Genomic DNA, 25,691 nt, shown 5'->3' with positions numbered 1-25,691 from the left:
TGCTCTATCCTCCAGCAGCCCTTGGGATGTGCTTCTGCTGAGCATTTATCAGAGCCTGCCTTCTGCTAGGGTGATGGATGAAGCTGTTTCTCCCCATTGGGGAGGGCTGGGACTGTGGGCTTCTTCTTTTAGCCCTCACAGCATTTAGTCCAGAGTTCTGTCTCAGACACTGTTTTTGAATTGAATTATGCCTGAGCCTTCTGCAGAAAGAAGCGTTTCTCTTTCCTGAAGGCAGAGGGTAAATCTGATTAGATGATTCTTTCATTCTCCCTCCGCCCTCTGGTTTTCTCTCCAGGGCTGCCAGACCCCTTTTTATTTAGAGGGGATGTGCAGGACCGGGAGTGTTAGAGGATGCCAGTAGTGGGGAGGTCAACTTTATAAAAGCAGAAAGAGGGCATTTCTTGGTTGCTCCTGTAGTATAGAATGTGAGGGCCTGTCAGTGATTGATGCCGCCTTCCTTGTCTGTGTCCCATGGCCCGTTCACCTGGACCAGTCCTGTGGAGCCTGGGAAGGGCCTGCATGGTAGAATCTCAGTCTCCCTGCATCCTGGGAGTGGACAGGGGCCTCTAAGATGGAACCAAGAGCAGTGAGTTTGGTGACAAGCAGAGAGGACACGTCTCTGTTAGCTGTGGGGTCTCTCTCACCCCTAGGTTGTCTGATGAGAATATAGGAGATGCCTAACAGCACCAAGGTCTCAGGATGGAGCATTACTCAGAACTCCGTGGCTTCCAAACCAGCTCAGACATAAAGAAGAATGTGCTGACTTGCATAAATGGGAGGCCATGAGGGATCCAGCCTCAGGCCCGTCTGCATTCAGTACCAATAATGTTGTCAGGACTCTGACTTTCACTGGCTCTGTTTCCCTCTCTGGGTTGGCTTTATTCTCAGGCAGACTTTTTCCTGCCTGAGAACTGACTCCCAATAGCTGCAAGCATTTAAGGAAGAGTGACCCTCTCGTTCCCAGCCTTCATATTCTAAATCTGATGGGAGGATTCTGATTGGCCTTGCTCGAGTCCATTGTCCAGTCCTCGGACTGATCACGTTGGCTAGGAGAAGGGATTCCATGGAGCTGGAGCTCCAGGCTGGAGCACCAGGATGGGCAATACTACTGGACCCCCTAGAGGGATGCTTTCTTAAAGGAGAGTGGGGCAGTGGGCAGACAGAAACAACAGATGACCTTCACAAAAAGGCCCGTCTTAACGTACCTGGAGCTAGAGTATGGACTGTCAGGGTCTCCCTGTCCGCTCTTGCCCAAAGAAGGCTCTGCTGATGGTGTCTGTCCCCCCGCCAGCTGCCCCACCACCACATCCCTGAGCCGGCCTTCAGGAAGCTGGTGGAGGATGCACTAGGACAGAGCAGTCACCAGCTTCACTCCTTTCAAAAGAACTTCGAGAAAGTGCAGCCACCTCCCACCATACAAGTAAGTGTCCCTCCTTCCCCACAAAGACTGTCCATCCTTCACCTGCTGGTGGGGTGAGGCCCAGTCCTTTGCCTTTTCGTCTCCCGGGGTTTCCTGTTACCCGCAGAAACATTTCCCCTTTCCCTCTCTCCTTTCTCCTGGTGAGCTGGGGGGCGGATCAGGTGGGGTTCACACCCACATACACACATGCTCTTCATGGCCAGTAAGCGTTAGAGCAGAACTGAACTCTTAGGTCAAGAATAAGAAAACCCAAACATTTTAATATTAAGTGAAATTAGACATAGTAATGGGCAAGTGGCGTTAACATCCAAAAACCTGAAACTTCAAATTATTCATCAGAATTTACCATTTCCTCACCACCTTCTCACTGAACCTGCTTCCAATACAGTCATGTGCTACATAACAGTGTTTCAGTCAACAACAGACTGCATGTACAACGGTGGTCCCTTTAGGTTAGTACCATATATCCTAGGTGTGCGGTAGGCGATACCATCTACGTTTGTGTAAGTGCACGCTATGATGTTTGCACAACGACAAAATCGCCTAACAATACATTTCTCAGCATGTAGCCCCATTGTTAAGCAATGCATGACTGTACCAGCATTCAAGATGAATAAAACGTTTGAATAAGTCACTTAGGGGCCAAGCCTGGTGGCGTAGTGGTTAAGTTCACGTGTTTCTCTTCAGTGGCCTGGGGTCCCCCACAGAGGTACTCACCACTGATCAAGCCATGCTGAGGTGGCATCCCACATAGAAGAGCTACAACTCTACAACTATAATACACAACTGTGTACTGGGGCTTTGGGAAGAAAAAAAGAAAAAAAGAAGAAGATTGGCAACAGATGTTAGCGCAGGGCCAATCTTCCTCAAAAAAAAAAAAAAGAAAAGGTCACAAATTTTTTTTTGCTGTGGAATTTTTAATTGCAAAAGACAGTATTTCAGCTGCATTATGGTTTACATAGCTTTGGCTAGCCAAATGCTTTTTTTGGTAAAGTATTTTCCTCTAAAATATAAGGAAAGGGTATCTTCCAGTCCACTTGAAGACTAGACCCAGGTCATATCTATTTTAAAAGTAACTCAAGTAGCCGGAAGGGGAAGGGGCTCCCAGAGCATGACAAAACCGGGGTGTGAGAAAACTGAACCTGTGTACTGAGTGCCATGGGAGGTGTGAAGTGAGGGGTCAGGAAACAGCTCCAAGGTTCCCCAGAAGGGAGAAGGGGGCCCGGGAGACATAGAGACAAGTAAAGGAGCCCCGCAGAGCTGGGCAGATACAGGCGGCCTTCTCGCCCAGCCAGAGTGCAGGGAATGCCAAAGACCATCAGAGATGCATGTCTGCTCCCAGGAGGGGGCTGACGCCTCCTCGGGCCACAGCTGTCCCCACTTCCTCCGCCACGCTGAGACTGCCCCAGCAGAGGTGTGGGGCATGGGTCCTCCAACTTGGGGAGAGGAAAGGAGCAGAAAATGAAGAACAGAGCAGCCACTCACATGAGTCTCGGGAACCTCCTCTCTGCTTAAAACAAAATAACATTTTTCTTATTGGAAAAGCAATCCATGCTGATTGTAGAAAAAAGAGAAAATACAGAAAAACAAAAAGAGGAAACAAACGGGAACAGCGTAATCCCAGTGTGTATGGTAAATTGGTAGGAAGAGATGAGACCCGCCTCCCCACCTCTCCCCACAGCCCACCGCCGCCACACATGTGCGCGCACACACACACCTCTCATAGATTTCTGACTTATTTGCTAAGGGTACAGAACCTGCAGAAGTGAGGTGGCCACCCAGGACAGGAGCAGTCCCAGTGATATCTTTACACGCCTCCCCCGGTCCCTCCAGGGAACTGGAGGAAGAGGCCTACCAGACCCGAGAAAGAGGGCAAGTGTTGGCTACACCACTGGCTTTTATACTCACATTGACACCACTGTTCTGAAAAAAAACTCCCCCATCTCCACACTTCTGTTTAAGGGCCTATTTAGAAACATCGGGTTCTCCTGGTTTTTGATCCTGAACCCATTCAGTGAACCCATTGGAGTAGCGGTGATGGCAGCATCTGTGCCCAGATGTCCCTGAAGGGCAGCCCTACACCCAGCACCTTCCCACCCCGAAATAACCATATAGAACATGGTAAATATGTATACACCTATCTATCTATCTATCTGTCTATCTGTCTATCTAGAAGAGATAGTATATAGTAAATCTGTATTCAACGTTTTTAGTTTCTTCTTTGTTTTACAAAAAGGAGACAATCACCCCTGAGTCCCTTCTTGTTGATGGTTTTACTGGAAGCAGTGAATGAAAAAACAAAGGCCATGCCAGGAGATTTTTGGATGAACTGAAGGTGCCACTGAATCTCTCTCCCCAGCTAGATGGCAATTTCAATCAGGGCAAAACTTGCTTCTGTGTTTCTACTACACCATTCACAAGGGTTACCATGCCTTGTAAACAGCAGGTGCTCCATAAATATTTGTGGACTGAAAACTTGTGGAATAAAAGATAGCATTCCCTCCATTCCCACGTGTGTGAGGGTCTGCATGTGTCGGCCATGTGCTGGCTGTTTAAGATGCCAGACGAGTAAGGCCAGGTGCCCGCATGGAGCTCACAGTCTTGCTTCTTGGGGTTGAAAGACCTGTGCAAGGCCTTTTCCTGGGGATAACTTAGCTTGATGCTTTGGACAGAATTTGGGGTCCAATCCTGAAGTTCTGTAACTGAGAAATTTAAGAACCTGAATTAGAATTTTAGAAAATCCCAGAAGTGTAGACTTGGGGAGGATTTTAGAGGTTAAATTAGAGGTTTCTTCTGAGATGCCGTTGGATACTAAGAGCGTGTGCTTCTCATCTAACCCAGCCGTCTGTGGTGAGACTGTTGCCCCGACTGGGATGGGCCCATCAGCAGCAGAGGTAGAGTGGGCCCAGGGCTCCTGGCTCTCAGCATGTGGGTACCCATTGGAGTGGCTTTCACACACCAACTCAAACGCCTGTGTCTGTCTCTGTCCCTCCTCCCCCAGCCGCTCCTTCCAGGGGCTGAACGCCAGGTGCAGGCTCTCCTGAGCAGGTATGGCCCGGGAAAGCTGTACCAGGTGACAAACAACATCAGCGGGGCTGGGACTCTGGACCTGACACTGCCACGGGGCCAAATTGTGGCCCTCCTTCAAAACAAGGACACCAAAGGCAACAGCGGCCGCTGGCTGGTGGACACTGGGGGTACGTGGGACTTTGTGGGCGCTTCTCCTCCCTCTGGGAAAACCACCCAGCAGGACTGGGTGGGGAGACACGGGCACTCCTGTGGGCCAGGCTGGCTGTGCAAATCCTAGATGGGAATGAGCAGAGGTGAAAATGCAGGGCTTGGGGCACAGCCGGCTTAGTGTGGTGCGTGAAATACCAAAATGAGGAATTCACTCTTTCATTGCAACATGTTATCAAGCACCTGTTTGCCAGGTGCTAGGCAAGGGACACAAGGACCCTGCCCTGGGGACCTCAGAGCCCGTTGGGGTAGACAGAGATCTATGGAGAGAACCTCAGCACCGCCCTGAAAGATGGAGATACGCAGAGCAGGGATGCTTGGATCCCAGCGGCGTGGACAGATGTCTGATGTCCAGAATGAGGGAGGTGTTATCCTGTCCCCTCTGCACTGGTCACGTCCTCAGGTGTGCTGCTCAGTTCTGGGTGCCCCAGTGTAACTGGCAGGAGGCAGGTGGCACCGTGAACCCAGCAGGAGATGGCTCAGCAGAATGTCTTCCAAAGAGGGGCATGTGACCCGCAAGATGCAGGCTACACAGGACTATTGGGAGGGGATCTACAGACAGTTTTTCCCCCTTCAGACAGTTTATTGTAATTGTTACTTAAGTATTTTAATGTGTATTAGAAAAAATATAACTAGTACGTGTACTAGTGTACTAGTATATTTTAATTGTACTAGTTATATGTACTAGTTATATTTTAATTAGAATATGATTTTATTCATATTATTGTATCATGCAAGACTAAGTTTTAAAAAGTGAGTCTATTAAAAAATTAAGAAAACTACAAATCTGGCAGAAATCATGAAAGGGCAGTCCCATAACTCGAGTTGAAAAACTGCTGGGTGGGGATTAAAGCAAGGCCCCTGGGGTCAAGAGGACCGGATTTGGACATCAGCTCCGCCGCTTTACTAACTGCGTGATCTCGGAGAGCCTACGGAGCCTCTCTGAGCTCAGTTGGCTCAGCCATAAAATGGAGAGTTAATGTGAAGGCTAGATAATCAAATGCCAATCCTGGCGCCTAGCAAGCTCTCGGGAAGTGATGGCCATTCATAACGATAGCAGCCAGAATAGCAATGGAGTAGTCGCCACATGTGAAGGAACTGGGGGCTTTTGGGGAGGAGAAAGACAATTTCTGCCTTCTGGGACGGCTGTCCTGGGACGAGGTTGCAGTCTCGCTCTGGATGCAGCCTCACTCTGGGCCACCACTAGAGGGGAAGGGGACCAGCGCTGCCAGCACCAGGAAAGCAGTTTTCACACCAATCAGAGGACAAACTTTCTATCTCTGTCAGAGCTGTTCAAAATGGAGTGGGCTGCCTCAGTAGGGAATGAGCTCCCTGTCACTGGGGGTATGCAAGCAGTAGCTAAAAACAGTGAGTGTGGGGTAGGGTAGGGGTGGATTTGTGAGGTTCCTAGATGACCTTTTCAGGTCCTTTTTAGGGCTGAGAAGCCCTGTTGGAGGCATTCACATCCATGAATTGTGGTGACTGCCTCTCCCAGCAAAAGGGATGGGGAAGGTGGTCTGCAGCCAGATAACGTTCTGCACATTCTGTAGGACACCGAGGGTACGTGCCAGCTGGGAAACTGGAGCTGTACCGTGTCGTCCCCAGGGAGGAGGAGCTCACAGGGCAGGTGGGGCCTCACCAGGACTCCCGTCGTCTAACACAAGAGCCCACCCCAGCCCCGGTCCCCTCTGTCCCCACCGTGACCCAGGTGAGTCTGGGAGAGGGGTGGGGGTCTGCCTCCCCATGGCCACCTGGAGTGGAGCTTTGATTTTCCTTCTATCTGGAGGAACCACCACCCTGTGAGGCCAGAGCCTTGATCAGTGGCCACACCAGTGCCCTGGCCAGGGGCGGGACCAGAGAAAGGAGCCTTCCATCCCTGCCACATCAACAACAGAGAGCTAACCCCTCGCTCTCCAACAGCATGGTGAGTGGGGTTCGTTCATTCACTCATTTGTCAATATTTGCCAGGCACTGTGGTAGATGAGAGAGATAATGATGAGCAAAAGTAAATCTTGGTCCTGGCCTTCCTCACATTTGTAATCTGGGGGGGGGATGGGGGTCGGTGGGTGAGGAAAACAGCAATTGATAAAATAGTCATATGAATAATTATAAAGTTATAGCAGTTAAATTAGGTTCCTGGACCCAATTTCCAACATGGGAGGGAGGTTCCCCACACCAACAAACAGTTCTCGGACACCAGCAGGGGGTCCAGGATTTCAGCTCAGTTCAACTCAATTCTGACACTATCTACCTGGAAATAGCATCAGATCCCAAAGGTTAAGGGCTCAGTCCTATAAGACTGCTCTCCTCCCCCACTTCAGATACCATTCACAAGTCCAGGCTGTTACTTGTACTTCTGACTGACTGGCTATTAGATCAGAGCTTCCCACGACCCCCTCCTTGGCTTCTATGTATTTGTTAGAGCGGCTCACAGAACTCAGAGAAGCATTTTGCATACTAGATTTCTGGTTTATTGTGAAAGGATATAACTCAGGAACAGCCAGATGGAAGAGATGCATGGGGCAAGGCATGGGGAAAGGGCAGGGAGCTTCCATGCCCTCCTCAGACGTTCCACTCTGCCAAAATCTCCACGTGTTCACCAACCTGGAAGCTCTCTGAACCCAGTCCTTTTGGGTTTTTATGGAGGCTGCATAGGCATGCAGCATGGTAGGCATGATTGATTAAATCATTGCCATTGGTGATTGAACTCAATCTCCAGCCCCTCTCCCCTCTCCAAAGGTTGGAGGATGGGATTGAAAGTTCCCATACTCTTGGGCCAGCCCTGTGGCTTAGCGGTGAAGTGCGCGCGCTCCGCTGCTGGCGGCCCGGGTTCGGATCCCGGGCGCGCACCGATGCACTGCTTCTCCGGCCATGCTGAGGCGGCGTCCCACATACAGCAACTAGAAGGATGTGCAGCTATGGCATACAACTATCTACTGGGGCTTTGGGGGAAAAATAAATAAATAAATAATATTATAAAAAAAAAAAAAAGAAAGTTCCCATACTCGGATCACACGGTTGGTTCTCCTGACAACCAGCCCCCATCCTTGTGCTTCCAAAAGTCACCTCGGTAACATAACCAAAGAGACCTTTATCTCTCTCAACACTTTGGAAATACGAAGGGTTTTGGGAGCTGAAGGCCAGGAACTATGGACAAAGGCCAAATGTGTACGAGAAATATATTTTTGTCATCTGAATGACCAATACATATTTCTTATAAGTCACAATATTGCAGCAGTGATAAGTGTCAGAGCTCTAGGTGTGGGAGGGGTTCAGGAAAGTTTTCTTCTGAGAAGAATGATGCTTTTTCTCAGATTTGAAGGGTGAGTAGGAATTAATTGGATAAAAGGGGTGTGCTGGGTTGTGGATGGGGAGAGCTCTCCAGAAAGCGTGCACAGAGAATGCAAAGGCCCAGTGACAGGGAGAGACAGGGGTCCCTGAGGAACTGAGTGAAGCCAGTGTGGCCGTGGAAGAGTGAGGGGCAGGGGGAGTGAGGTGCTGCTGGAGAGGTGGGCAGGGCCAGGCCAGCAGGGCCTTGTGGCCTTGGCAAGGGTGTCAGTCCTTCTCTTAAAAGTAATGGAAACATGTACATGCATGTTCATAGCAGCATTATTCATATTAGCCAAAAAGTGGAAATAACCCAGATGTCCATCCACTGATGAATAGATAAACAAAATGTAGCATATCCATATAATCAAGTATTCTTCAGCCATAAAAAATGAAGGGCACATACATGTAGTTAGATACGGAAGGCCAGGTATTGTATGATACTGTTTATATGAAATGTCCAGAATAGGCAAATGCATTGGAGGCAGAAAGTAGATCAGTGGTTGTCAGGGGCTGTGGGAAGGAGGAATGGGAAATGACTGCTAAAGGGTATGGGATTTCTTTTTGTGGTGATGAAGATGTTCTGGAATTAGATAGTGGTGATGGTTGCACAACCTTGTGAAAATGTTAAAAACTGAATTGTTCACTTGAAAAGGTGAATGTTATGGTATGTGAATTATATCTCAAAACAAAACAAAACAAAAGTGGCGAGGAGCCAGCCCTGATGGCCTGGTGGTTAAAGTTCGGCACGCTCCGCTTCGGTGACCTAGGTTCGCTTCCTGGTCACGGAACCACACCACCCGTCTGTCAGTTGCCGTGCTGTGGTGGTGGCTCGCATAGAAGAACCAGAAGGACTTACAGCTGGGATGTACAACCATGCACTGGGGCTTTGGGGAGGGAAGGAAAAAATAAGGAAGATTGGCAACAGATGTCAGCTCAGGGTGAATCTTGCCCTGCAAAAAATATAAAAATAAATAAATAAAAAATTTTTAAAAAGTGATGGGAAGCCATTTAAGAGTTTGGCTTTGCAGGGACGGAATCCTCAAGGTGGAAGAAGCTGAGTGGGGTCGCTGTGAGGATGGATGAGGTAGTAAAGCCGGGCTGGGCCTGTGTGAACCTCAGTGAATGGAGGCTGCACTCACGGTTACCATCAGCATAAAGGAGGAGCTTTGCAGGTGACAGAGAGGACCCAGACTGCGGGACGGGAGTCCAGAGGCACTGAGGACAGGCTCGCAGTGAATACCCATGGGATGCCTTGGGCCAGGGCAGCTGGAGGAGCCTGAACGGGGCTCCATGAGGGCTGCATAGAAGCCTGCAGGAGCTGTGGAGTACCGCTTATGGCACGCCCCCAGGAAGGCTCTCAGGCCGAGATCCTGGAGCATTAGCCAGAAGTCGTGCACCAGGTTTGGCTCCTGCTGGACATTCCCACCTATCAGCAAAGGACCTCAAGGATCCCACTAGAGGGCCTGGCCACCCTATTCGCGCCCATCCCCGACCAGTGTGGGCAGTGTCTCTGAGAACACCTCCTCCCCCCGGGGGGCTCAGGTGGGTGAGCTCAGCTGTCCATGTGCCCAGACACATCAGCTGCTTCCTCTTTGTTTGTGGGGCTGCTCAGTGGGCCTCACATGGCGTCATGCCATCCTCCTTTGCTCTTGATTGTTCCTGAGGCTTGGCCCACAGTAATAACAGTAATGGTAAAAATAATCAAAGCTGCCTGCATTTATTGAACCCTTACTGTGTACCAGACACAGGCATTCATTCATTCAATTCCCACAATTACCTGGAGAGGAGGATATCATTGCTTCCGTTTTGCAGATGGTGAAACATGAAATATTAGCCTAATAAATACCCTCCCCTCCAATTTTTGTCTCCAGTTTGATGCTTTTCCCTAAAAAATAACCAAGTCATTGAACCTCCTGTCTCTACTCCAAGCTGGGAAACTGGCCTGAGCAGATGATGCCCTTAGATCTCGGGGAGTGGGAAGGGAGAGGGTGCTGAGTCCTCTGCTCAGTGAGATGGCTGCCGTGGCCTGAGAGCGCCAGTTCTGAGGCCAGAGAGGCCTAGCTTCACTGCTGTGTGATTTTGAGTAAGTTTCTTGACTTCTCTGAGTCTCAATTTCCTTCTCTGAAAAATGAGGCAAAGAGAATAATAGAATTGTGAAAATCAAGATCAAAGTGCTGGAACAGAGCCTGCCACGTAGTAGGTAGTAGCAGAAGTAGCCGTGTCTTTAGCAGAAAGGATGTGCTTGGGAGGCAATGACTGCCCCACAACGGGGCTGAGTCAGGTGGGAGGGAACAGGATAAACAGCCTCTCTGGTTGGGTTTATCTGTCTTCCCTCCCTGACCATTTCTGTGTCGCTCCTCATGTGTTTCAGGTGGTGGCAGTGTACCCCTTTGTGGCCAGAAGCAGCCATGAAGTGAGTCTGCAGGCAGGCCAGCCGGTGACTGTCCTGGAGGCCCAGGACAAGAAGGGGAACCCGGAGTGGAGCCTTGTGGAAGTGAACGGACAGCGGGGATATGTGCCCTCCAGCTTCCTGGCCAGGGCACCAGGCCCGGCTCCGTGGGGCTGGAGTCTGCCCTCTTAGGGTGCCCTCTTTGGAGTCCATGTTGCCAAGGGATGGAGAAGGCTTAGAGATTGTGACCCCAGGAGGGAAGAGAAGCAAAGAGAAGGCAGGGGTGGAAGGGGAGATCAGGCGAGGGTGGGGTGAAGGGCAGCCAGAAGGCAGCCAAAAGAGGAGGGGGGCCTTGCAGACTGCCTGGCGTGGGTGGGCATGAAAGGCTCCAGCCAGGACCCCTCATTATGTCTGCTTAAGAAGTCGTTCCAACCTGGAGTCACACACCCTGGATGGCAGGTCAAGTTGATAAAGACTTGTCATAGCTAATGGCCAACTACTTGTGCCCCCATCCGGGCCCGCCCATAGGATGAATGCTGGATGAATGATACCTGTGTGCTGTGTGGTTGCAGGGAGGGGCACAGGAGAAGTCCAGAAATGCCTGGCCGACAGTTCCCTTCCCACATGTGTATCAGGAGATACATAGCTGACCTGGCACCTTTTATTTCTCCATGCTGGCAGCTGAGTTATCTTGGGTAGTGAACCACTGGGAGCCCTCTCTGGCGGGGGAGCGAGGGCTTGTCGGGGCAGTGGAGAGGTTCCCAGAGACTCTTGGCTGGGCCTGGGAGTGGGTGTGACCAAGTCACGGTTCTGGAATGTGTGTAGGCAAATTCAGAGGCTGTTCCAGGGAAGAAGGGACTTTGGAGGTGTGTTAGGTGGGGTGTGTGAGGCTGCTGGCGGCAGTTGTGCACTGCTGCTGTGTTCTCTGGACTAGGGGACAGAGGGGCGTGCAAATCACAGAGGAAACTGTGAAGCAGATGGCTTTAAAGGCGTGGTGGGTGGGGGAGGTTAGGTAGTGGCTTGATTTCCTGTTTCTGGAAGCAGGGGAACCTCTGGTGGTTTTAGGAGGCTGCTGAGTCCTAGAGGCAACAATGGACATGATGTCAGTTTGCTGTGGGACCTTAGACATGGGACACAACCTCAGTTTCCCATCCATAAAGACCTAACTCGCAGGGTTGTGGTGAGAATGACATGAGGCTAAGGATGTGGAAGCTCCTTGCGAATCATGAAGTGTGATATAAAGGTAAATTGCCATTGGTAGCAGGATGTGCCGGAAGTGGTCTCAGGATGGCCCCAGCATCCACCGGCCCAGGCTGCACGGGAAGCATTCCTGCTGCCATGCCCCATGCCCAGGCCCCCGGCCGACATTGTTAATCAACATGGCATCCTTCTCAATACCGCATTCTAGGTGGCCAATCTCTTGAACTTGGTGAGATCAAACCTATGGTCATCTCTTTCTGGAACCTGGAGATTGAAAAGCAGTTCCTGTTCAAGGAAGACTGACCCTTTGGGGCAGTTTTGGGAGCAGCTTCTGTTGGATCATCACCTCTAGGTTGTCACTTTGGGGTACGATAAGTTGCAAGATTCATAGAAGAGGGAAAAGGTGATCCAGCCCGATCTTTAATATGAATTACAAATTTTGGAACCAGCCCAAGTTAGAGTGTGTGTAAAAGCAGGTGGCAGTTTAGACTTTTTTCTAAGAACATCTCTGTGTTATAACTATAGTGCCTAAAGCTGTGAGCTCTGGTTTTTGGAGAGCTTTTAAGAAATATATACATGTCTGTGTCAGACAGTCCGTAACTTAGCTCCTCTGGGCTTGTGAAACCGTGAAGACCACGTAATGCAAGAGAAACTCAGTCCCCACCATCCCTTCCCAGCACCAGATTCACTGTACAAGATCCTCTTGACTCATTTTCCTTCCTCTTTCCTGCTCCGATTTCTGATACAAATAGGAAGCACTGGGGAGCGGATGATAAAATAGGGAACCCATTGGTGGGTTCCACAATGCTCATGAGAGCTTCTGTGTGCAGGAACTCGAGCTCAGGGCTTCTCAACGTGGCCTCTCCCTGCAGTCACCTGGGCAGCTTTCAGCTATGAGTGATGCCAGCATCCCACCCAGAGATTCTGATGTAATTGGTCTGGGGTGTGGCCTGGGCCTCAGGAGTTCAGGAAGGTCCCCAGGTGCTTCTAGTGTGTGGCCAGGGTTGGGGACCTCTGCCCTACCCACACAATGGTGGACGAGATAGACCTGGGGTTAGAAGTGGCCACAAGCTGTGAGCGAAGATGTGCCCGTCTGAGCTTTGTACGAGCTCCGATGTTTTAAACAGGCAGCTTTAGAGGTGGTTTGGAAGAGGACAGCCTGTTCTGTCAGGTCCCAGAATGTATATTTATTAAGTGCCATTAAAAGGGACGTGAACAAAATTGGATGTTTTTGTAGGCATAAGGGAGAAAACCGAAATACACTTGGAACCAAATCTGTCTCATGAAGGGAAAATAAAAATGGATTCAGTAGCACATGGGTTATGGTTTCTCGTAGACCAAGGGATGAGATTAAAAGTCACTGAAGGGTGAGGAAATGCATATTGAGAAGATGGAGAATGGCCTGAATTTTCTCCAGGGTACTCTGTGTAATGTGCCTTTTTTCCCCTCAAATGCCTAGAACCATTGCACTATGTCTTATTTATTTTGCTGTTGAGCTGTCACGTATTAAACTTGCTAAGATATTTACCTTTGAACCAAATGAGACTTCCAGGAGATGAAGACTGATTCACAAGTGCGCCCCTTGCTTCCTGCAATGGAGTGAGAGCTCTTTAACCCTTTTGGGCCCCAACCCAGTATTGGACGTGAGGCCGAGATCACACTCTCAAAGGAAAGAAGGCGAATTCCTGGTTAATATGACAAGCTCTAGCTTGGTGAATGACTGATGTGAACTACTGGGAATAAAGGACTTCAAAGATGAAATTGTCTCTGGAATTGGTGTGACTCTGACCGTTGGATAATCAGATGCCCCAGTGTGACATCTGTTCACTGGACGCTTGCTGTGCATAAAAATGGCACCTCATTCATTCGGATGTTCACTTAACGAGCACATTCACTTAATGCACACCTTTGGGGCCTCCCGGAGTTGGCCTTAGCTGCTGGGGATACAGTGAGAAATCAGGCAGATGGGGGCCCTGACCTCTCAGAGCCCACAGTGTGGTGAGGGAGGCAGATTAGTCACCAGTCAGTTGCAGACAGTGTGTTAGGATAGAGCAATAACAGATGCTACTGGAGCCTGGGACAGGGGCCGCCCCTGACTCAGACTGGGCGGCTAAGGAAGTCTTCCTGGAAGAAGTGGTACCCAAGCCGAGGCCCAATGGGTAACTAGGTTAGGTGAAGGTGGGACAGAGGACACATGCAAAGGCCCTCAGGTGAGAGCGAGCACCGCTCATCGGAGAACTGGAATGCTGTAGAGCTAGGAGACAGGTGCGTGAAGCGGTGGTGGGTGCAGTGAGAGAGGGCTTAGAGAGGTCAGCATGGTGAGGAGCTTTGGGTTTTATTCTGAGGGCAGTGGGGGCCACTGAAAGGTTTGAAGCATAGGAGTGACACGCCCAGGGTTGTATTTTAGGATGCAAGCCCTGGGTCATCCCAGAATCTCCCTAGGCATCTGTCACGTGTTTCAAGGAATAGATGTGCAATACATATTGCTCAGAGAAACATCCCCGAGGGGATGGGAACACTGAAGCCTGCCTCCAAGGAATCTCCTGGTCAGCTGTAGAGACGACATGAGCATTAGGCAGTTACCTGGCACCACAGGGCAGGATGCCATCAGACCCAGAGGAGGGCTATGGACCAGGCTCGTAGGTGTTCAGACAAGGGGGAGCTTTGGGGTCGCTGAGGTGGTCAGGGAGGCTTCCTGGAGGAGGTGGGGCAGGTGCTGGCCTTGTGGGATAAGTAGGATTGGGAAAGCAAAAGGGAAAGAGAGGCTGCTCAGGCCCGGGAGGCAGGTGGCGTGAAAAGTGCCCAGCACTGGGACTTAGAACACCTGAGTTCAAGGTCTACTTGAACTTAGCAAATGCACTTCTCATGATTTCTGCATGTGAAGGAGTTTGATGAGGGCCCCCAGCCTGCCCTGTGCTTGTCCTCAAAAGTACTCGCTGTAGAGTTCTGGCTTATCAAGGACCCCCTGACTCCCTCCACCAGGACCTAACTTCCAGCGAGGAAGGGTCATTTTAGGGCCTGTTGTGGTAGGGCAGACACTAAAATACCCTGGACTGGAGTTAAGGAAAGAGTGGGATTCTACTCCTGGCAACATCCAGAGGAGCTGGGATCCTGAAGAATCCATTCATTTAACCTTGCTCATCTGTTTTCTTATCGGTATGTTCTGAACTTACCTTTTCTGTTTTCTCCTCTATAAAATGGGTACAATTGTTCTCTCAGAGCGGGTGAGAGGATTAAATGAAACAATCTGCGTGAATAGTCGTGGATGACATCGGCAGCATCACTGCTGTGCAGGTAGAACATGTGAACTGTGACCACCAGGTGGCAGCAGGGCTCTACCGATTAGCTGAGGTAGGACTGGGAGGTGCCATGGGGTCAAACTGAAATGCTCAGTGGTGCTGGGCAGGTGGTGCAAATGAGAGGGAGGGCCAGGTGCAAGACATTAGGGAGTGGTGGGGACTGTGTTGGACCGAGCATACATGCTTGGTCTCAAGGAGCTTGCAGCTTCTTGGCTCCAACCCGTGCTGCCACATCAGAATGAGGGCCCAGTGGTGCCGGACATTCTGATTTTTTAAGAGAAGCCAGAAATCAGGGTTTTTGTATGTTTGTTTTATTTTTTGATGTGAAATCTATGTGGAGATTGTGCAGGCCACGACAGGCCTCCTGTTTGCATCTTCTGCCTGAGTGGGTTGACTGTCGTGGGTGGAGAATCTCCTCTGAAGAATTAGTTGGCCCTCCATATCCATGGGTTCCGCATCCGTGGATTCAACCAACCGCGGATAGAAAGGCCTACGATGGTTGCTTCTGTACTGAACACGTACAGACTTTTTTTTCTTGTCATTATTCCCTAAACAATACAACAACTATTTACATAGCACCTACACCGTATTAGGTATTATAAGTAATCCAGAGATGATTAAAGCACAAGGGAGGATGTGCATAGGTTATATGCAAATACTGCACCGTTTTATGTAAGCGATTTGAGCTCCTGGGATTTTGGTATCTGCAGGGGGCCTGGAACCAATCGCCTGGGGATACTGAGGGAAGGCTGTAGTTTCATATCTTTGTATTTCCTGTGAAATGCCTTCGTGTGTCTCCACTTTCTCACTATTTCCTTAGATCTCCGGGAAGCACTGTTTCCTTTTATGCTATTGTTACTGTCATTGTTGTCTTCAAACTTTTGTTGGAGTGTGGGCCATACTTTCTGACCCAACCCTGAAGATCTCCATAGTCCCTATCTCACAAGGTTCTTTTGAGGATTAAATGAGCTACTGATATAAATTCACTTAGCCCAGCACCCAGCTCATTAGTGCTCAGTCATCATTATTATCGGGACTTTAGAAGAGATGGCATGAAATTTGGAGGAGGGTTTGCAGGGCCTGTCTTTCTCCCTGTATATGGGATGGGGACAAGGCCTGGCCACTCCCCTATGTAGATGAAGCCCCCTGGTCCCGGCCCCTGAGGGCCTGGCTGAGGTTGGCTACAGCCCTTCCCTCAGAGACTCCTGTCACACCCCAAAGCATTCCTGGGACTTTCCCTCCTCTGCCATCCCTGATGCTGCCCACTGGGTCAGGGTGGGCAGGTTTCCATCCAGGGTAATGCTCATGGGCACGAGAGGCCCAGATTCTCCAGCCTCTCTCCAGCTGTAGGGCTTTCTCCACGGCACACAGACAAGTGGGGCATGTACTCAGACACACTGATACTGCCGGGGCAGCGACTCTGGTCCTAGGCTCAGGGCCCTTTGTAGCCAGGAACATCTTCTCGGCATGTTCCTAGGGGACCCAGCAGCTTTGGGGACCAAGGTTCCTTGCTGGAGGCTCCAGTAGCAGATTGGGGAACAAAGAGAAGAGGGCACCAGATTTGTCATCATGGGCTCTGACACAGCTGGGCTCAGGAGCACCAGCTGCCCCTGTTCAGTTAACACTGAGATCTCAGGCAGTCCCCATGTTTCCAGAACATCTCAGGGTGGCTCTGGGTTCCCCGTCTCGGGCCCATCTGCCTGTCATCAGGGGTCTGGACATCCTTAGGGCCTGTGAATGAAAAGAGAGCTCTACACAGTGGCTGCGGGTTTGGGACAGCCCTGAGCTCCAGAAGGTTGGGCCAGAGCGGGTGTGGGAGTTGCAGCCACCCCTTCTGAGCAGCTCACATCACCAGAGGTTGGTTAGTTGCTTGCTTGCTCTCACATTCATTCCCTGCCCTGCTCTGCTCATACTGCAGGGAACTCCTTCCCAGGCTCCTTTGCTCTCTGATTTCCTGGTGAGTTTGGCCAACAGGAGGCACTGGCAGGAGGGAGGAGAGGAGAACCCACGGTATTTCTCCCTCTCTCATTCAGGCAGCATCTCTGCCTGTGCTGGTCTTCTCCATGGTTCCAGCTCCCACCGGACAGCCCCTCCCTGGTGGTGTCAGGTCCTATAGGGCTGGCCTGGGTGTGCTTCCAGTTTCTGTCAGGTAGCTTCAGATCCTGGACACTAATAACACTACTTCTTCTCTAGTCCTTCCAGCCTGAGGATCGGAGTGTCTGTTTGCTGTTGTGAATCTCTGGGGTGCTTCTCAGATCTTCTTTCACCTGTGTAACCTCCTCCCAAATTATTTTATTTTTTGTGAGGAAGATCAGCCCTGAGCTAACCTCCATGCTAGTCCTCCTCTTTTTGCTGAGGAAGACCGGCTCTGAGCTAACATCTATTGCCAATCCTCCTCCTTCCCCCCCCCACCCAAAGCCCCAGTAGATAGTTGTGTGTCATAGTTGCATATCCTTCTAGTTGCCGTATGTGGGATGCGGCCTCAGCATGGCCGGACAAGCGATGTGTCGGTGCGCGCCCGGGATCCAAACCTGGGCCGCCAGCAGCGGAGCGCGCGCACTTAACCGCTAAGCCACGGGGCCGGCCCCCTCCTCCCAAATTAAATTGCTTCTGTTCAAAGGGCTTAGAGTGGTTCTCTTTCTGACTGGACAGTGACCGATATGCTATTCAGCAGCTAGGGGTGCAGGAAGGGACTGGGGCTCCCAGGTGCCTCTGCCCCTCAGGCTGCCTAGCCCTCAGAGAAGATTGGAAACATCACCAGGTCAGCTGCACCTTCCCTGGGTCAGGGGACTGTCCAGCCCTCCCCACCCATTGTTCTTGGAAGTGTCTTTAGCTGCACACAGCAGCTGAGCGGGTCACGCTCCGGGGTCAGTAGCTGTGAGAATCTGTTGAGGTGCTCCTAGTCTTGGCCAGCTAAGGCTGTTCCTGCAGGGCCCAGTGCAGACAGACGCAGAGGAGACCCAAGGGCCACTGTGTGAGAGCAGATCCAGGCTGTGGGCAGGAGGAAAAGGGCACCTCCTTCCAGCCACAGAGCCTCACGTGGGCCCTGGCTCAGGGGGCCAGTGAGCCCCAGATCAGGGAGACAGGAAGTGGGGTGGGGCTTCCGGCCAGGGAAGAGGCTGCTTGTCTTGTTTCTGGGGTCTCAGGGCTCCTGGCACATCAGCAGAGCCTCTGGCCTGGGGAAAGACCTGTGCGTTAACAGCAATCAGCGTAGCTTCTATCCACTACTCACAGGGCTGTTTGAGGCTACGTGAGGGAATCCATTTTACATGATCAACTCAGTGCTTGGCATATAGGAGCTCTAAGAGCTGCAAGCTACAAAACAAACACGAATCTCAACAGCAGCCCGTCACTGTGGACTTCATCCCATAGGCATTTCACAGGACAAGCTGATGTCGCAGTTAGGATGGCCTCTCCCCTGGGCGGCGCCAGGGCTGGGAACACAGATCCAGCTGCCAGGGCTAGGAAGAGGGTCGAGTCAGGTAAGGAACTGTGAGGTTGGGAGGGCATGGTGATCTCAGGGCACACTCCCCAGGGATGTGGGGGGAGGCAGCAGGTGTCCAGCAGGTGGTCGGTGCCCCAGGGGGACGTTTGAGGACAGGTATCTCCCAGTGTCCAGGCAGGACAGAGATCAAGGCCAGGGCAGAGAGTGGGCAGTAGGGTCCCAGTCTTTGGGTTGAGGTTCAAGTACCAGGCCCTGGGGACTCAGGGATCAGGCCCGCTTACAACATGGAAATCCTGGCAGGAGGCAGAATTGAGAGCTGGGCACAAGGTTAGGGTCCAGCTTTCAGCACAAGGGACTTCGTATTGAGCCCTGGGGGCTGCCTAGAGCTGCTTGAAACCCTCCCATCTGAGGGCAGGACTGCACCTAGGAAGCAAGGTGGGCGGGACCTGGGAGAGGTCAGGGATGACGAGGCGGTGGTGGTCAGGAGCCCAGACCTCACACTGCAAAATGTCCGAGCTCCACACTTACCAGCTGCGTGACCTCTTTGCACAAGTTACTTCATCCCTCGAAAACCTCACTTCCCTCTTTGTGGGTAAACCAGGAAATAGTCCTACCTCAAGGGATTGGGATGGCGAAATGGGATAAGGCATGGAAGCGTTTGTCACTGTATCTGGGACGTATGAGTGCTTAATAAAGGATTGATCCTTGATCACACAAGCCAATTTTGCTCCCTCCTTCCCCCACTGAGGTATTCCTTCCAAACTTTGCAGACAGCGACCCCGCACCCGAGTTTTCTCTTCTCTGGGCCAACACGCCACGTTCTTTCAACCTTTCCTCTAATGTCTGTGTTCCTGACCCTTCACCACCTCAGACTCTGAAAAATACCCCCTCACTATGTCAGCTCTTTCAAAACTGAAAGCAAGCGGATGTCTTAAGAGGCCAAAGTTATTCCCCTGGGAACCTAACTGTGACCACGTCCTCAGATACTCTCTGGTGAGTCGAGTCTGCCGTCTTGAATTACCGCGCTCTCTCAAGGCGCTTCCCCATCAGCCCAGAGCAGTTGTAGATAGCCTGCCGATGTGGCTGGTGTTTGTGAGCATACCTTCTCCCTACTTTTTTTTTTTTTTTTAATTTCTAAATATCTCAAACTCGTTTTTCATCGCCCCCTCCAAAAGCTATGGGGCAGAACAGCAAGCCTAAATGAAGACACAAACACAATGACACACACACAATTGGAAAAATCTCAACATTCATCTCCTGCCCCTTCACACCACCCCCTGGCCACCTCCCAGGCCAGAGAGTCCAAGATATGGCACTCCCCTTAGGAGTCATGTGTCCCCCACCCCCATGTGGAGAATCACAGCTTCCAGCCTAAAACACTTGGTCCAGATTTACTTTCTGTAGTTTGTATTGCAATGATAATGGGCTTGTTGTTTTTCTTAATGTATTTCAATAGGCAGTTAACATTATTTTTAATAAAATTGAATATGGAATTTGAATTATATCACTTCCTCCCACAAGAGTCTGTCACACTTCTTCACCTCCTGTAAGGTACAGAGCCAACAAATATCTAGCCTGCAACCGCGACCCCAAAGCCACTCTTCCTGCAATCTCCTCTCGGTGAATGGCATCATCATCCACTCAGTTGTTCATGCCAAAAACCTGGGATTCACTCTGATTCCTCTCTTCCTCTCAGCCCCTCACATTCAGTCCTCTGGCGAGGCCTGTCAACTTTACCTCCCAAACCTTCCTGAAATCCGTCCATTTCTCCAGGTTTCCACTACCTCCACTCCAGGCAAAGCAGCAGCATCTCTCACCTGGACCCTGCAGGGCCCTCCTGATGGTCACTCTGTTCCACTCTTGTCCTTCCCCCTCAGCTCACTGTCCATAGAGCAGAGTGATTTTTCGGAAGAGTAAATTAGAGAATGTCACCCTCTGCTTAAAACTGAACAAAACTCAAAATCCTTACTCGGACCTGAAAGGCCCCATGTGGCGGGCCCCCGCCTCCCTCCCACTGTGTCAAGCCCCCCACCATCACTGCCCTGCAGCCACGCTTGCTCGCTCTCTTTCCCTTCCTCAGGTACTCCAAGCTCGTCCCCGACGCAGGGACTCTGCACTGGCCCTCCGTTCCCTGGGATGCTCTTCTGCCAGATCTGCCCACAGCTGGCTTCCTGCCACACGGGTCAGCTCCTCAGCGATGCCTCCGCTGACCACTCCGTCTGGGTAACCTCCACTCCTCCCTGCCCGACCCCATCCCTCACTCTGCATCACCCTGTCTTACTGCCATTACCGATGGGATCTCTAGCTCTCATTTTCTTTTTTTTTTTTTAAATAATTTTATTTATTTATTTTTCCCCCAAAGCCCCAGTAGATAGTTGTATGTCATAGCTGCACATCCTTCTAGTTGCTGCATGTGGGACGCGGCCTCAGCATGGCTGAACAAGCGGTGCGTCCGTGCGTGCCCGGGATCCAAACCCGGGCCGCCAGCAGCAGGGCGCGAGCACTTAACCGCTAAGCCACGGGGCCGGCCCACTAGCTCTCATTTTCTGGTTAGTTTGTTGTCTGATTCCCCCATTGGAAAGCAGGCTCCTCAAAGGTAGGGATATTATCCCTCTTATTCAAAGCCAAATTCAAATAATCTTCTGTATTCCCAAATGGGACATGCTTGTACTGAGAAATTATTCATGGTTTATCTGAAATTCAAATGTAACTAGGTGCCCTGTATTTTAGCTAGCAAACCTACTTGAGGCCCATGGTTCCACATCTTGGGAACGTGGGCCAAGAGAATGAAGCCAGCATGTGAAGAGAAGGAGAGAAGAGAGAAAAGGAGATAACGGAAAGAGAGAGAGAGAGACACAGACAGACAGACAGACACAAGGAGGAGTGACAGAGAAAGGACAAGATAGCAATAGAGAATGAGTGAACAAGAGAGAGAGACAGAGAGGGAGAGAGTCTGCTAGAGACAGAACCAGACAAATAGAAAGAGTCACAGACACAGGTAGACGCCCTCTGAGTGTTCAAGGCCTGCAGCTCAGTGATCCAAGGTCGGCTCCACCCTTGTCCTTCCTATACTTCGTAGGCTTACAGGCACCAATAAATTCCCCTTTCACTTCAAAATAATAGCCAACCTTACTTGGGCACTTGTGTGTGCCAGGCACTGGGCCAAGCACTTTGGATGCACGATCTCATTTATGCTGTTACCTCACAATGATTCTATGAGGTGTTAGGAAGAACTGAGGAACAGAGAAGTTAAGTAATGTGCTCAAGGTCACACAGACTCCAAGCAGCAGAGCTGGGATTTGAACCCAGGCTGTCGGACGCCAGAGTGCTCGACCACTACGTGGAGTCACTGTCATTCAGAATCAAGGAGGTCCTGAGTGGCTCTCCAGTAGAGCAGATTCAGCAGAAAGACCAGCTCGACGCTGGACTGCTGACCCCAGACCTTAAGAGGCTGATGGCATCATATGTGTGATCAGGATCAAATCCAATTCCTCCTTAACCATGGTGTGACTTTGGGAAAGTTCTTCACCTTCTCTGAGCCTCGGCCTCCTCTACTGTAAAACAGAGTTGATAATAATAGGAGCTACATCATGGGGCTGCCATGGGGAATTAATTAATGTACACACACACGCACCCAAAAAGCACTTAGATCAGGTAAGCGTTTAATAAATATTTACAGACATTTTTATTATTTTCTGCTCATCACTGATGCCCAGCAAGGCATCAGATTTGGCACAAAGGAAGTGCTCATGGTACCTGGTGGTGATAAGACTGGAGAATATTAACGAGAGTCCTAACCACCGTTTATCAACACCTACTATGTACCAGGAACTGTGCTGAGCACCTTTCACACAGCTTCTCAGTCAATCCCCACAACAGCCCTGCCATGATTGTATTGTTATCCCCATTTTACAGATGAGAAAACTGAGGCTCCAAGAAGTCATGTGACAGAAAGGCCACAGAGAGAGGGCCAGAGCTAGGATCTCACCCCCAGTTTATGAAGAGAGGACACTGGATCTGTGTTTGTTGACATTAATGAAAGGTTAATGAGCGTTCCCTGAGGGAAGCGGACGGATTGCATTGAGATGTTTTCCTGTGCACTGAGTTTTGAGTTCATCCCGTTCTCTTCACAAGCTCCTTAATGTCCCTTACGGATGACCCGTGTGCACGCCTTTCCATGCACTGTTATCTCGCTAGATGGGCACAGAGTCTCATTTTATGAAGGAGGCCCAGAGAGGTTCAGGACTTGCCGAGGGCCACATTGGTCTTAGGAATAGAGCAGATTCTGAACCCAGCTTCATCTGACTCCCAGTCCAGTCTCTATCTTTTGTACCCAAACTCTGACCTACAGAGAACCCCCACAGAGCATGACATCCCTCAGCTCTCCCAAAGACACGCACTTTTCACCATCCCCACTGCCAGTGAACCCAGGTTGGGGCTCCATGAGCACTCACCTGCCATCTTGCAACAGCTTCTGACCGCATATGCTGCCTCCAGTTCCTCCCGCCTTCCCTGTGTTCTTCACAAGGCCCCCACCAAGGTCAGCTTTCAGAAATACAGATCCGAACCCAGGGCTCCTGGTCATGGCTTCACGGTCTGGCCCCTGTTTATCCCTCCCCCTCCTTGAACGCTGTGTTCTGACTGAGCTGAATCTTCCACATGGCTCTCTCTGGCCTCCTTCACACTTGCTCTTTCATCTGGGTGGTACATCCTTCCCCACTCCTCCTTCATCCCTGCTAAGTCATCCTTCAAGTTTCAGTGACATGTCACTTCCTCCAGGAAGCCTTCCTTGCTTGGTTCAGGTACTCTTCTTGGGTGTGCCTCTGCTCGGATCCTTCTCCCTCTCTGTTGAAATTGCCTTTTTACTCGAGGATCTCTCCCACCGAGTTAGCTCTGTGAGGGCAGAGGCCGTGTCTGCCTATTCGCACTGCATCCCCAGGGCCTGGCATGGTGTCTGGTATATGGTAGGTGCTCAGTGGAAAGCTGGTGAAGGAATGAGGGTTCCCTGAGGGCGTTATGTTTTATTACACAGCACCAAACTCAGTTTGCTGGCACACAGTAGGCTCCCATTACATTGTCTGTTGAATGGATGATGGATGAATAAATGAATAAATAAACAACGTGGCTCAACCGCCCCCCACCCCCATCTGATTTGTCCACCTCTCAGCTGCAGCAGTCTCTTGCAGAATGAAAGGGATCCCAACTCCTTGTTTGAATGCTGTGGGGTTTTGAGTAGAAAAAAATACTGCTCCTTCGACAAGAAGAGTTTCAGGCGACAGAGGCCTTTCCTGCTGGAGAAGGGAGGAGGGAGAGTCGGGGCCTAGCCCAGTCTCAGGATGGCCTCAATTGGCCCCGGACTGACTAATAAAGTGTGAAATTGACTTCACCCTCCACCACGTCTCCCAGCCAGTGTGTACCCGTAGCATCTCCCTCTTCTACAATGATGCAGCACTGCCGCCATCCCCTCTGTCACTGGCAGACAGGCGGATCATCACCGCCTACGCGGCCCCAGGGCCCAGCCCTCTGCAGAGCCCAGGAAGCTGTTTGGCCTCAGGCCAGGATGGGCTTTCAAAGCCAGAAGCATCTCATGTGGCATGTCTGACGCACCTTCTAAGCCAGCCGCTGGCCCCTCCCGTCCCTATTTACTGCTCTGGCACTGGCTTCTAAGGCAGGGGCGTGGGCTGGAGGGGGAAACAGCATTAGGTGAGCTCTTTCAGACTCCCCAGCCACCCCGCCCTGCCCATTGCACCAAATGCAAGGTTGGAGCGTCAGAGCGAAAGGGACCTCAGAGACCAATGAAATCGGGGAGCTCAGGGAGCCCCTGGGGGCCTTAGGGGTTGCTTGGGGGATACGGGAAGCCCCCAAACCCCTCCCTCCACCAGGGCAGGGCCATTTTTGGATCTATTTTGTTTATTTGCTTCTGTTTAAGATTTCCTAGGAAGAAAGGGATTCCATGACTCTAAGACGTCCTGAAACCAGTGATCTATCTGGTAGTCATTCCCAAAGCTGCCTGTGCATCAGAATCAGCTGAGCGACTTGGTAAGAAATACGGATTCTAAGCCCTGTAGTGTGTTTGCCTGCTCAGCACCCATTTCCTCTTCCCCTGAGGATAGCCCCTGTGTTACCTTAGAGAGCCATCCCTGGCCCGAACACAACCCATGTGGTTTGGGTGGAGACCCTGCTCACTCAGTCTCCAGGGGCAAGCATGTTCCCCAGTCCTGGCCAATAACAGACAGAGTGATCAGCCCAGGGTCAAAGCTAGGCTGGAGCAGCAGCCCCAGGATTTTGGCAGAGCTGTAGAGGAAGACATGCTCTCTTTTCTTGGAGGTCCTAGGCTGGTAGCTGTCAGCTTGGAACTGCTGGTTCAGAATGAAGCCAACACAGAGGCAAACCATGACAAGGGATGAGAGAGAGAGAGAGATAGACAGACACACCTTGTGACATGTTATGAGCACCTCGATCCAGCCAGGTCTGAAGTTTATCCCCCTGGGCTATTCTGTTACATGAGCCAATAAATTGCTATTTATTTTTTTTGCTTCAGCCAGTTTGAGTTGAGTTTCTGCTACTTGCAACTCAGAGAAAATTCTGACTAATACATAGACCTCTATCTCAGATCTATTGAATCATGATCTCCATGGATGGAGTCCAGGAATCTGGATTTTTCAAAAAGCTTCTGAGGAAATTCTGATAAAATGTCACCACTTTGTAAATCATTGTTTGGTCATCATTGAGATCCTGATCCTGATGTACAGATAAAAGTGACCCTTCCGTGAATGACCGTTATAACTGTATGTCAGGACTCTGTACATGGTCTCAATCCTCACGACAACTTGATGAAGCACAGGTTATTCTTCCCGTTTTACAGATGAAAACACCGAGGTCTAGAGAGGTGAATTAATGTGTTCAAGGGCACACAGCTAGTAAGTGATGGATCTAGGATTATGACTCTGAAGGTCATCCTCTTTCCATCATTCTACACTTCCCAGAATGGCCATGCGGTTTGCCTAGAGCCTCAACACCTGGTGTTGACAACGTCCTCTCTCTTCAGGGACCCTCTCAATAAGCAAAGCCTATTTGAGACCCTTAGTGCCCTACGGCTACAATAAGAGAAAACTCCAATGTGATTGGCCTAGACAATAAGGGAAATTTATTACAATACCTTCTAAGAAGTCCTGAAGTAGGATGGCTTCAGGGTTGGTTAATTCAGTGGGTTAGCATCATAACCAAGGGCTCAGATTCTTTCCATTTTTCTGCTCTGTCCTCCTTGAGTGTCAACTGGCCCTCAGGCTGGCTCTCTTCTTGGTTACAAGGTGGCTGCTGCACTTCCAGACACGACAACATCCAGCATAGGAGGATGGTCTGTTTCTTCTT

At 50.6% G+C, this 25,691-nt stretch overlaps 1 protein-coding gene across 4 annotated transcripts in view; it reads left to right on the top strand.

Annotated features, from left to right (window-relative positions):
* Positions 1-13,328, top strand: part of ARHGEF37 (Rho guanine nucleotide exchange factor 37) — a 53,038-nt gene extending 39,710 nt beyond the window's left edge. For all 4 annotated transcript variants that reach the window (XM_087429583.1, XM_087429584.1, XM_087429585.1 and 1 more), the window contains 5 exons: positions 1,292-1,420; positions 4,422-4,617; positions 6,208-6,365; positions 6,444-6,581; positions 10,359-13,328. In XM_087429583.1, the coding sequence (XP_087285709.1) occupies positions 1,292-1,420; positions 4,422-4,617; positions 6,208-6,365; positions 6,444-6,581; positions 10,359-10,568 (831 nt within the window). In that variant the 3' untranslated portion in view covers positions 10,569-13,328. The remainder of the gene's footprint in view (positions 1-1,291; positions 1,421-4,421; positions 4,618-6,207; positions 6,366-6,443; positions 6,582-10,358) is intronic.
* Positions 13,329-25,691: the final 12,363 nt, after the last annotated feature.

The sequence above is a fragment of the Ceratotherium simum genome, chromosome 4 (assembly GCF_057802395.1).
Source record: "Ceratotherium simum simum isolate JZ-2026a chromosome 4, ASM5780239v1, whole genome shotgun sequence".
In the NCBI taxonomy this organism is placed as follows: domain Eukaryota; kingdom Metazoa; phylum Chordata; class Mammalia; order Perissodactyla; family Rhinocerotidae; genus Ceratotherium; species Ceratotherium simum.
Note: the sequence above shows the minus strand (reverse complement) of the source record. Positions and strands in the feature narration are given on the sequence as shown.